Source organism: Thermobia domestica, chromosome 3 (assembly GCF_964235325.1).
Source record: "Thermobia domestica chromosome 3, izTheDome1.hap1.1, whole genome shotgun sequence".
NCBI classification, from domain to species: domain Eukaryota; kingdom Metazoa; phylum Arthropoda; class Insecta; order Zygentoma; family Lepismatidae; genus Thermobia; species Thermobia domestica.
The window spans coordinates 35,582,563-35,596,227 of record NC_137456.1 but is presented as its reverse complement, the minus strand read 5'-3'; the positions used below and the strand labels follow the sequence as shown (position 1 = coordinate 35,596,227).

Here is a 13,665-nt window from a genome sequence, read left to right as displayed (position 1 = left end):
AAAGCTACTGACACACTACGAGTGGCTGAAAATAGTAACTTCCAGTGCGAAAGAAAAAAAAAAACCAACTGCTGAGTAAAGAAAATGTCCGGCGGTTTTCTATTTCTGCGAACGTAACTTTACCTAGCGTTAACCCATGCCCAGAAACATGAAAGACGCAACTTATTATAAATAAATATAAACAGACAGGATGTATTTTGAAAGAAAGAAACGACAAACGTGACTTTACGTAATCTACTCTAACCTATCGTAGCATAATCTAATACAATGTACAAAAAATGCAAGAAAGCGAATAATAATAATAATAATAATAATATATGAACATATAGAAATATATTTTGCAAGTGGAAAAGTAACCACTGCCGTGACTCGACCGTCTCTTCATTCCAGATACCAACGCTACAATCATCACGCCAGCGACACGACCTTACAAATATTGGTCTGTCCATTATACTTAGAGAAAGAAGAGGCGAAATTGGAGCAAGATGGTGTCAAAGCCAGTCAATTAGTTCGTAAAAGATCCTGAGTGTTATACACATCATAACATTAAAAATCACATCACGGTAAGAATAAAAAATGAAATGAAATCATTGAGTTTTACGTCCCACGGTTATGCCGGTTAGGCTTAAGGAGACGGTGATGATGATTAATAAATGAAATGGCGGAATGAAGAAAGTGGGAGGAAAGGGGAAAACCCCGACAAAACCCACGGACACAGTGTTTGTCTACCACAAAGTTCACTTGGCGAGAGCTGGGATCGAACCCGGGACCCCAAGAACCAGAGGTGAACGCCCTACCACTGACCCACCGCGGCCCCCCGCTACAGAATAACCTACACTGTCGAAAGAAAGAAAAGTGTAACGATACACCGCGACACCTACACCTACCTCCAATACCCCATTGTCACTAATTTAACCTAAACTATTAACGGAATATCTATCAAATGGTTCTCTAAATAATACTGATCAATTCATTCTTTTTTACTTCAAAGGGACGAATATCCAGGCATGTCATGTTTTAGAGCATGTCTGTACCGTGATGTTGGATCTCCAGCTATGAGGCGTATACTGAAGTAATTCTACTGATGAACAAAGCTACTTTTTCTTGGAACTCCAACCCCCAGAAATTACATTCGTTAGTTGTACTAGAACCAGTAATTAAAACTTCGAAAAAATAAAAAATATACAAAACATAAAGAAATAATTGCAGAAATTTCGATTAGCAAACTGAAGCTGGACGCAGTCATTACAGGAAAGAGCCAAATAAGTTGCGAAAATTCAACGAAAGAAGAGAAATTGAAATAATTTATTCGGTCAATTAAAATAAGGATACAAGAGAATTAAACAAAGAAACAATGCAAGTTGTTACAGGTCATGGTCCCTTTAAACCAAATATTAAAAGACTAAATATGGAATATAATCAAATATATTACTGCAGTCTAGATTACACGAAGGAAGAAATGAAAACAGTAAGGATATTAGAAACAAGCTAAAACGTAAGAAAAAGCAAACATCATAAGAAAAATGTAAGATCTAATAAATTTTGGATCTTACCTAAACAGATACTGCAGAATATGTCGAGAGGAAGAATACAGAAAGTCGAGAAGAAAGTCATATATTACTTTAACACGGACTAGGACAAAGCTTTTTAGATGAAGAAGGAAGTATGTTACAAACAAAATAAACTTTCCTGGAAATAGACTGGAACAGCTAAACCTGTTTTTTGTATTAATGTTCGTTATAATATATATGTGTGAATGAAGATGTTTGTCTTTAGTGTGGCAACAAATGAAATGGAAAACAGAAAAAAAAAAAAGAATTAACAAAATGGTGTTTGAAACAAAGAATACAAAACCAACAACAAACTTTTAGAAAATATCCTTGTTGATTGAAAGCATTATCCCCTTGTTTTAATTCCGATTTAGGTCACATTTTATATTTATTTTAAGACGATACTAATTGGGGACTAATCACGAAAAACTCATCCAAATATTATTTTTACCGAAGATATAGAAAAGAAACTGTTATATATATATATATATATATATATATATAGATAGATAGATAGATAGATAGATAGATATATGTTAGCTCCAAACTATTATATGTTCGTCATGTTTGTTATAAATACATACTGCACTTTTTTAAATTAAAAATAACCTTAAAAATAGGGAGAAAGGACATGAGTTAAAGTTTCAGATAACAATAAAACTATAGAATGCCTCAAGATTCTGAGTTATAACTAATAACGTGAAAAAGGGAAACAAAGGAAATAAAGAAGCACAAGAGAAAAGAAAAACGGCATGAGACAAGTTACCATAGATAAGACCGTAAGAAATCGATCAAGACAAGAGAGGTAAAAATACACACTACAATCAAAAAACGAAAATATAATTAAAAAATCATACACCTGATAATGGAATCTTTGGCACCGGTGCCCCATACGCTTTAAAGTGGCACCCAAACCTGTACATTATGTCCTGTAATCTAGCTGCAAATGACAATCGGAGAAATGTCGTGCATGCAATTTTTTGGTAGATTATGGGTATATTTGGAATTATTGTAATTACAAATGTGGCTTAGAAATCAACCTGAGATTTCCAATTTTACATACTGACCATATTATTTCGAATGTGAAATCTAACTAATTTGTAAGGGTTCATCTCCTAACTTTTTTTTTACTTGACGTGGAATAGCTCACTGCATTCAATTTCACGTGCACAAAGTGGAGTCCTGATATATAAAATTGATATATAAGTTGGAAAACTGATATATAAAAAAATGAAATGAAATCTTTAAGTTTTACGTCCCACGGTTATGCCGGTTAGGCTAAAGGAGATGGTGATGATGAGAGATGAGTGAAATGGTGGAATGAAGAAAGTGGGAGAAACGGGAGAACCCCGAGAAAACCCACGAGCACGGTGTTTGTCCACCACAAAGTTCACTTGGCGGGGGCTGGGGTCCAACCCGAGACCCCAAGCATCAGAGGTGAACGCTCTACTACTGAGCCACCGCGCCCCCCCTGATATATAAGTAAACTAAAAATAGTGCATTTGAACCATAACCTAATTGTCTGTCTGAGTTGCTTTTACTCTGATCTTCATAAGATTTCCACTATACCATGCAATGAGTTCCTCCGTGCAAGAGACATAATAAACGAGGATACTACCTTTCTAGAAAGTATTTTACATCTAACTACTTTTATAAAACCTTCTATTTATAGCAATCATTGTGCTTTCCTAATGTAAACCAGCACTCAAAAATGCAAAGACGGTTGGAAGGTGCAATTTTTCATGCTGTTACTTTATGGTAAAATGTTAGTGGCCAACAATGAAAATTCGGACTAACTTCGCACTGAAATCAACTTATAATAATAATAATAATAATAATAATAATAATAATAATAATAATAACGAACAAGTCGCCCTAAGGGACTCTGCACAGAGTAATGCAACATTGCTCATAAGATACAATTTTCAAATGCACTAGAAATGTGTTTTTAAGACAATGTTATTGCTCTCAATAAAGACTGACACTAACGTAGCTTACAAATTGATTTATAGTCATAATGATCATATTTCATTAAAGAAATCCTTCACAGAAGAAGCCAACGTCCTGAATAAGGCACATTTAAGAAAGATATTAACAGTCTATTTTTTTCGAAAATGTACTCTATACCAGCGTTCTCCAACTTGCGGCACACTACGGGTGTTACTTGGATTCTCGCGGCACACTTATAGATATTATTTGTAAAACACAGTGTTTTTTTTTTCTGTGATTATCGATCACCTTCTCACAGCGAAGAAAGCTCGTACACTGTTTTTTCCCGTGGTAAATCATTATGCTTCTTTTTCATTCGAATTTAAAAATAGAAAAAAATTGCAATGAAATATTGGACTCAATTTTTAAAAACACGCTTTAAAAAAAACTGTATTCAACCTTTTACTAAGAAGGAAGATCACTACATAACGAACGAACAAACAAATCTCTTTTACTTTTAAACACAAATGTAGGTATTTTTTTCGAAAGGATTGAATGATATTCAAGTTGCGAATTGTTTGCAACAATAAAAAAGCAATAATGGTCATCACAATGACAACAAATACTTTTTTCAACATTAGAAATATACGAAACAGTAACACGCTATGAAACTTAAAATTGTAGATCCATAGTAGTGTGAATTACAAATATACATTTTTCCCTACGTTTTACAATTTCATTGCTATAAATTTAATAATTTTGTTTCGATTCTTCGCGGCACACCGGTTGGAAAACACTGCTCTATACAGTTATTATGTATTGGAATTTATACTTTTAATCTCCTGTACATAACATTCAATATATAGTTGTAGATAAATGTATGTAACATTTCATTAGCTAAAAGATATACAGATTAAGGGTATCGGATCAGATTAGCTCCCAACAAAGCAACAGATAATTTTTAACAAATATAGCATTATAATACACTGCTACATGAAATGAAGACAAGTATCAGTCGAGTATAATAAAATACAAATATATACAATATTTGAATATAATTATAATCTAAAGGACAGAAATGAAATAAAAAGTCCTTGATTTTACAAGCTGCTTTTCAATAAAGCACAGAAGAAACATTTCTACAAAATGCAAAGTTTGATTTATTCACCCACCCGACCTGAGGTTATATTCTCTGCAGTTAGAAGCAAAAATATTCACAATAAGGCAGCTGGTTCAAGTTGGAAATATATTCTCACGGCTTGTACTGAGGGATATTTTTTTGTTGTTCTAAATTTTCAAAATATGATCTCAATTTATGTCACTTGTCACAGAAATGACACGATCTGATATTGTAAAATCCGCACTTAGAAGCAGAAACTAGCCGTTCAGATTACAAAGTTTGCAACAAGTTTAAATACAACGATCGTGAATTTTCTCATTGCTTGTCAGTAGAGTTAGCATGACGCAAAATTCATAATTCCACAATAGGTTCCAGTGAGCCGCAACCAAGAGATTCAAATTCGGAATAAGTTTGTAATAGAAAAAATATAATTTTCTTCGTGTCTTATAGGTAGGGATATTCTCACAATTCCCTAAATTTCGGGAAGTAAAACTAGTAATTTACTATACTTACCTAAGAAAAATGACGAGATCTCAAATTACACATTCCGAAATTTGAAGTAGAATGGGTGCAATTAAAAAGTACAAGTCCGGATCAAGTTACGAATAAGTTACCAGTAATTCTATTTGAAATGTTGTGGAACTTAGAATTGGCTATTGTAGCTTTTGTTCTTCTCAACGCAAAGGATACAATTTGAAATTATGTTATCACGGTTAGGTGAGTGAAATAAATTGTTCTTATTTTATGGAATATAAAACATGTAAAAATGTCCGCAGATACCACCAACGAAAAATTATTAGTACCTTTTATTTTTCACTTATTCTAAAATTTGACCTCTTATATACACCGCTCTGGGAAACTAACGTGGAAGTGTTTCGTTTGAAATTATTTTGTCGGCACTTGATGAATGAAATAAATTGAGTTATTTTATGGAACCTGGAATAATGTAAAAATACTAGGGTTTGAAAAAAATAGTTTTGTTAAAAAGAACGGGCATATATGGGTTTTCTCTGGAATTTTTGGATTTCATTCGGTGTTTTTAGGTTTTTTTTTTTTATTTTATTTTACTTTTTTTTTTTTTTGAGATATTTGAATGTCCTCGGGGCAAAAGTGTTAAAATGTAATTTCTATTTCAAGATTGTTATTGTCAAAACTTGCAACAATTTTCTATTCACTGATGGTTTGAAAACAAATAACAGCCATTTTGAAATTTTACATTGGGTTGCCGAGAAAACCAAACAGCAAATTTGGAAAGTCTCGTGTTTCTAACTTCATAATTTCAAATAAAAAGTTCGAAAATTTCAATTTGTAGCGTGCATACCCGATATTTTTAAAGAAATTATTATTGTAATTCTGCACAAACTTGCATTTCATCATGTGACAGTTCAAACACCAGCACTTGTATGGAAAATAATATGGTTATGCATATTACTTTGAAATAAAATATTGAGAATAAATAAGAGCAATGTTTCTGCGTTCTCTGTACCTACTCCAGTACAATTACGATTGATTTATATTAATCAATATTATTATTAGTACTATTATTATAACTGAGCAAAATAAATATGAATGGGCAACTCGGAGGCAAAATGAGAATTGTTCTTGACTTAGCTTGGGCTTAGTGTTATTGAATCTGCCATCAACTAAGTTACCTTAAAGACTACGGTTTCGACACTAATAGTGGATCTTCTAGATAATTTTCACATCTCCCCTCTTTCGAAACTCTAGGAGTCTCCCACCTTAATAATGCCCTTCTTCACATTCTAAGTTAAATGTGTATGTCAACTTGTTTTTTGAAATTAGTTTACGAACTGATTTTTATCTCTCTAATGTGATTGATTTTATATATACATTTATATATATAATAGAAAGGGAGTAAATTTTCACCCATGTTTTCTATTTTGACGCTTTCTTCCCTCTATTTAAAGTAAACAAAAAGTTTATATATCGACGCCTTAGTGTCATAGGCATGTATCTACAAAAGATTAGCTTTCATAATTGCGAAAAGAAATTGTTTTTTCATATTTGATTTTAGTGTTCGATAATCCACAATGGTTTTTATGTGATCAACTATTTTTTACAAGCAAGGTTTGACTTATAATCTTTTACACGGAGAAACATTCGAGCTTTCATAATGTCACATATATTCGTATCTCAAACAAACAATTTTAGTTGATACATTTCTTTGTCAGTAACCCGTCGATATATCCTACGATTTCATCTAAACTATGCACTCTTCGATAAATTACTTCGAAGTATTCAAACTCTACGGCTCTAAATTTTTATACCAGAGGAAACAAAGACGCTAGCATTAACTGGTGCAGATTTACTGTATAATTTGCATAACAAATCTGAAATAATATTTAATAGACTACTAGTAGATATTTCAAATATTTGTGTTCTAGCCCGTCAGATTCTTACCAACGTAAAAACTAATTAATGAAGGTCAAACCTGTTATACACGGATTTCCCGACTAAGTACTTAGTAACCATTGTAAGCGAAAGGAAGTGAAGTATCTAAAGTAAATGTACCGCTACTACAGAAGTGTCCAGACTTAAGGGATCCACATAATTACGAAATATACTTTTGTAACCGTGTTATTTCGATACACACATATATAAGCAAAGAAAACATATTTGAATGTTACCTATAACATATTTAAGAGTATACAAATACATAATTTAAAACGAAATATAAGTAACTTTAAGCCAAATATTGTTTTGTGGTATATTCGTTTATATTTATATTGAAGTTTGCTGACACGCCTGTCCCCAACCGACGCATCAATCGCCTTCTCTGATTTAAATAGCACTTAAGTCTCTAGTGATCACGCAAAAGTTTGTTAGTGCCTTGTGTATATCAATCCCTCTCGTGTATGTACACTGGAGCATTCCATAAAATGAATCTGTACGGAGGAATGCAAGTCCGTTCTCCAGAAACGATTGTTGAAAACATAGAAGGTCGAGTTTCTGAGAAAGAATTACATATGGTAAGTATTTATGTATGGGTTCTTACAATAAATCGGCACCTATTTTTGGCAAATCTACAGTTTGCAGATATAAGAATTCTCTCTTGTGTTACGGTTTGCTGTTTTTCGAAGTCCTTCGGAAAAGTGTGGCTGGATATATTTGACACGAATTCTGTGCAGACTCACAAGAGTCGGATATTTATTTATTTAAAAAAAAAACTCCACTATAACAAATATTACGTTTGCATTTCGAAATTTTCGGATACCCTTTAGTCATACCATTTCTTTATCATAAGTCTTTAGATATGAAACACTATCACAAGTCACCCATAGTTCAAATATTTACAAGAGTTCGTGAAAAATGTGTAATCAATAGTAATCATTGCTTCATTGAGATACGAGCTACATGATATTTTTACCGGTATGGCTGTACTCACGTGTCTTTGGTTACTACTAGAGTACGTCTGTTGTTCCACTTCCAAACCGTAGATTATTAACTTAGGTTTGACGTAGGCCTATCTCCCATTCCTATTTCTCGCGAACCATTGCTTTTCACTATAAAATGTCCCAACCCATGCAAATGGATTATCAATCTGAACCAATTATTATATATAAAATTTAACATTACCTTTCTTGCCCAACTGAATTTGAACCACTTGCCGCTAATTGTTTATAGTCACCAGAGTACGACGTAGAGGTCACTTCAACCTCTACTTTTCTTCGTGTTTCCATATTATTTTCAAATGCATGATCTTTTACTGAAAATTCTGATTTCAGCGCATCAATGTTTAATTTCACATCCGAAGAATACAAAGCTTCATCCTTCTCCATTGTTTGCTCTCCTTCCGTTGTAGATAATATTAATTCTTTGCTATCAGTCATCAGTTCGTATGTCCACCCTTTCCCTTCGAGTGGATCTTCCTGAGGAAACCCATAATCAATTTCTTCTTTGCACAAAAATTCCAACAGACGCCTCACTAGCCATTATCTCTTTACATTTAATACGTACAAATTTACAACTATACTTGATATTTTCATCTTATTTTATGCTGCCAATGTTAATGAAATGACTTACAACAAGTTCACAGAAACAGCTTTATACTTGCAATCAAACATACAGTCAGCTTTTAATAAAATACATAATAATTGCTCTTTGAAAACAAAATGTTTGAACGCCTTCGTTGTTTGTCTTGTCGTAGACCATTATCGGTCAAATAGGTAGGTGCACCGGCTCACTAGTCATATGTGCTACTATTGCAAAAATTGTCAAATGTGTACCTCAAACTGAGGATTTAGGATTCAAAAGCAAAATAGAATAAAATACAGGACATAATTGGGAAAAGAACACAAGTCAGGAAAAGAGTCAAAATCGGGAAGGAAGCTTAGACAGGGAAAGAGGGCGAAAAGCCAAGATGAACAGGGCAAAAGGTAGAGAAAAGTGCTAAGTATAAAATGAAAATAGAAAATAGAAAGGGTGTAAAAAAAGGAGATGTATGTACGTGTAAATGGAACAGAAAGTGTAAGTGTAGTGTAGGTGTATCACAGGGCCCACTTTACCTCCTTGCTCACGGAGCACCTCCATCCACGAGGCACTCACTTGCACAGCCACTGTCGAATTCCCGTTCGTTGTTTGCTTCTACGAGAATGCTTCAGTGCTAGTAGATGTCCGTTAGAAAATTTCCGTCGGCTGTCGGAAAATTTTCCCTAGCTTTTAGAAGTATGGTGATATATATTTTTTTTTTATTATTTCTTGAACTACCAACGAAAGTTGTTTCATTGATTTCTTCTATGCTTGTAATTTTTACTTTTCCCTTCAATCTTGTTCTTACAAAAGTACATTACCCATCAAACATTGGATGCAAATTATGATACTGTTTTGTATTGTTTTGTCTTTATTTTCGTCCATTTTTCTTACATTCTGCATTGTATTACAATGCATTTTAAGTGTACACGTTATTTATATATTTACTTTTTTATTTACACAAGTAAAACAGACAATAATAGTAAAAATTACAAACACTAAGTCATTGTCATACCTTACATTTTCCATGTAATAATTATTAACAATAAAATTATAATAAGTAGAGCAATCGTAAAGCATAAAAAGCAAAAGGTCGCGCCTCCAATGCTTCTGAATGAGATGCCGAATTCGAATGCGAACGTGAACTGAGAATTAATGTGTTTTTACTACTTCCGAAGCTTTGTGAGTGCGAATCAAGTTCAGTGTCTTTTTCAAAGCTTCAATGTGAAATATTTTTGCGTGAAAGTTCGTACCTCAAAGTCTTCAAAGCCTAATTAATAATAATATCTATTAATTTCTTTTGTGTGCAAAATAGAGTGAATATCGCTCCCGTTATTATTATGCTTCAGTGGTAAACGATACTATTTTAACTTTAAAATAAATTAACTAAATATAATTATAGATTACAGAATCAAAATACTAAATTTTCTCCATGTGTAAAGAAACCCGTTATTGCTATTTCAAGCATATTTGTCAATAATTACATCATTGCATGTATTTGTAAAATCATTCTTTAAGGAACAAAAAGGAAATGTACATTGAATAAAAAGTTGTGGTTCCTGAATTAATTAAATCTTTACATTTTAAAGACAAAATAAAGATAAATATACATATATTCCACTCCAATTTCCTTACTTACATCAGCCCATGTTTTGTTCACGACGCGTCGTTTCTGGTAATCTGCACGAGCTTGGTTCCAAAATGGAACTTTATCAAAAATAAAACAATGTATTAAAGCATAAACATTTATTTTCAACATTAATTTTATTTTATTTTAATATCCGCAAGTCGTAACGCCGTCTAATTTCACGCAATTCAAACTTTTTCTTTCACGTAGATCTAAATTCCTCTGCAGACGACTCTCCATTCGCACGAATTTAGACGAACAATCCCAGCACGTTGGGATAGTTCGCATTCACAACTTTTTGTCGGTTTTCGCAATTCGCAGGTCGGAACTAATAGAGGCACTAATATTTATTTACACGGACAGAGAAATTCGCATTCGCCTTCGCATTCACATTCGGAAGCAATGGATGCGCGGCCTAAAAGCAATTTACAATAATGGTTGGTACCTTTAACATGATTGTGGTTGTCTAAGGATACTGAAGAAACCAATTTTAAAAGCACAATTTAAAGTATATAGCACAATTCTTGGAAAGTTCTGTTTAACTGAAAGTTTAGCATACTGTATTAATATTTATAAGACCGATATTTATAATGCATAATCATTTAAACAATAACAATGCAAGAATGAAAAGCTTCTTTTTATTTCTGTGAACTTTTCGGTGTAATCCTTTAATGTAGAGAAAAGAAGAAAGCAAAAGAAGAAACTTTCCGCCAACAGTGAATAGTATATAAGAACCCCACACAATATTGTTATGTGTACCTTTTGAAATTGAGCACTTTCTGCACTTTTTCGTTCTATCTTTTAATTTTCCTTTCCGTATATATGAACCTCTAGGGCGCACACAAGTGATTAAAAACCTGAATCGAGTAATGTATATCTTGTTACAGGGCATGAAGTAGAGAGTTCATTAATATGAAAAAAGCTGGTTGCATAAAATATTTAAAAATAGATCAAGATATATATAGAAAATTTAATGTATAGTAAATATTGTACATCATAACGAGTAATGTAAAACAATGATTGAAACTAACAATAAAGTGTAATAAAGCATATTTTGGGAAAAATAAAGCATAATTAAACAAAGAATAAAGCATAATGTGGGTTGTTCTAATAATAAGTGTTGTATGAAGAAATGCAGTGTATGAAGAAATCCTTGCACACAGTGACGATGTCAGAGGCGGGACAAGGGGAGGGCGCTCCAGGTGACTACTTCTGCACCCCCCCCGACTTCTACATTCCGCACATGGTGTTTTTGGCGTCAGCATCATAACCAATCCCATTGTCAAATTGATCTATCCATGCGTTTACTATGTGGCAGATTAATGCTCAAACTTTCTTGTTTGAGCATCTGGTTTTCTAACTTAGCGCTTTTCCCGGTAAATTTTAGTTATAGTTCTTTCTTGTGATCTTTTTAACTTCAGCACTGAAAATAGGAAAAAATGTAGATTCGATTTAACAGAGAACGGAACTTTCATTGTGTCTAACAAACAGCAATTGCAGAGTTGGTTGACTTGTTTTCTTAGTATTGGATCAACTTCGTTTTATACATTAAATAGCTTGTGTGTATTTATCGAGGTTTGAAATTTTCGGTTGCACATTTTGTTTTATTTAGAGATTTTATACTTTTTTTTTCTGAAACTTTATTCTCAGCATTCAATATTCATAGGATGGGCATATAATAACTTAATTTGCGAGTACAAGGATTTACTTTTGGGAAGAGATATATAGAGATGTTCTTTCCCTTATTGCAAATTATAATAATAGTAAGTGTATGAAATTAAATTGATTAACTCCTAATAAAATGTATTGTCAGAGCGTTGATCTTTTTGTGAGTAATTGTTATTAATTAGTGCTCTCCTTAAATATTTTGCTTCAAAAGAATGAGGTGACGTCTACCATTTTGAGTAGAAATGTACGAAAAACTGCTGAAAAATTCGTAGCCCAACCCACAAGGAGTGCACATAGAATGGTGAAGTATTAGTACTTCTACATACTTTCCGAAAGATTCAATAAGCTTCCTTGTATTATCTGTCAGGAAAGTAAATGTATACCTGTTTTTACAGTCTGGCATTCCTGCGCTCCATCCGAGGAGAGTATGAGAATGAAATCAATCAAATGTTCACTGAGTGACAAGAAGAAAAGTCTAATCTGAATAAGACATTGCAGAGGGGCACAGGCTGTGAATACGAATAGTGCATAGTATAAATTGAGGGCAACACATAAAGAGAAAGCCAGAAACAGCTGCTAAACGGAGAAAAAAGAGTAAAAATTGTCGAAGTGGGAACATAAAATACAAATACAACAAATATGACAACAACTATGCGATTACCAAGTAGCGAACATGGTGTAGTGGTTAACGCGCTAGATCACAAATACAAAGAACGGTGGCTCGAATCTGCCTCAAGTAGTATGTTTTTATTTTTTGTAAATAATGCATACAGCACATGTAAGGTGGTAAAAGAGGGCGTATTACCCGTTTAATATGTTAAGTGAAAACGAGTTAAAATTTTCGGTGAAATTTGTTAGAGAAGTGAGACAATGAAAATAAGGAAGCAAATATATTTAATCAGGGGCTATATCAGAGGGTGGTGACCTGAAAAACTGGCAATTTTCCCGAATTTCACCCAAATGAGTCTCTGCGATAGGCATATTTCTTCAGAAATGTGCGTATGCGCAGAGAGAGAGAGAGAGAGAGATTCTGCCGGAACTGAGAGTGTGATGCTTCCATTCAAGTCAACGAGATGACAAATAGACGCTTACATAATAAGAATGCCGAATACAAACAGCCATAAAACAACAAAGCAATAATTGCAAGCGTTATCACCTAAGGTTCTAAGATCCGAACAACATATCACTAATATCCCGTATGCCAAAATATTGTGACTAACACAACCCCCCTCTCCAAAAATGAAAACAATCACAAGTTTTGGGATGAGGTACCATATTGAGACTACAATATTAAACTATATAAGTAGACTTTTAGCAGATTCGTATTCAGTTATTTTTTTCCACAACCAGTTCTCTTGATATTCAAGACAGCAAAAGCACTAACTATATTTGTTAACGACAAAGCGAAGTTATTGAAACACTATGTTACACAGTGAATCATGCATATTAAACTCGTGAGCTATGCAGAGGCTAGCCACCGAGGCACGCTGAATAACGCCTGAAGGAATCAACGAGGACAGATAGTGATACAGTGAACGGAACAAGCAATGCATTACAGAGATTTCAAGAGGAAGAAAAAGAAAGATCATGTTGTAGTTCTAACTTCCATTTCCCCATCAAAGTTACATGCATAGACTATTATACAATTCCATTACACTTAATCCAGAGCCTTCAAACAGCTTTGTCCTACGAAGGGAAACGTAGAACACTATACTTATAGATATACAATACATAGATAGTTAGGTAGTAATAGATGAATGCAATTAACACCACGTAATATC

General features: G+C 33.4%; 1 protein-coding gene across 2 annotated transcripts in view; it reads right to left on the bottom strand.

The window, feature by feature from the left end:
* Positions 1-9,110, bottom strand: part of LOC145680277 (uncharacterized) — a 98,684-nt gene extending 89,574 nt beyond the window's left edge. Inside the window, exon 1 of one of the 2 annotated variants that reach the window (XM_081750631.1) lies at positions 8,197-9,110. Coding sequence is in view for 1 of the 2 variants with exons in the window: in XM_081750630.1 (XP_081606756.1) it covers positions 8,197-8,450 (254 nt within the window). In the remaining variant the exon portion in view is untranslated. The remainder of the gene's footprint in view (positions 1-8,196) is intronic. The other variant, XM_081750630.1, reaches the window with a different exon arrangement.
* Positions 9,111-13,665: the final 4,555 nt, after the last annotated feature.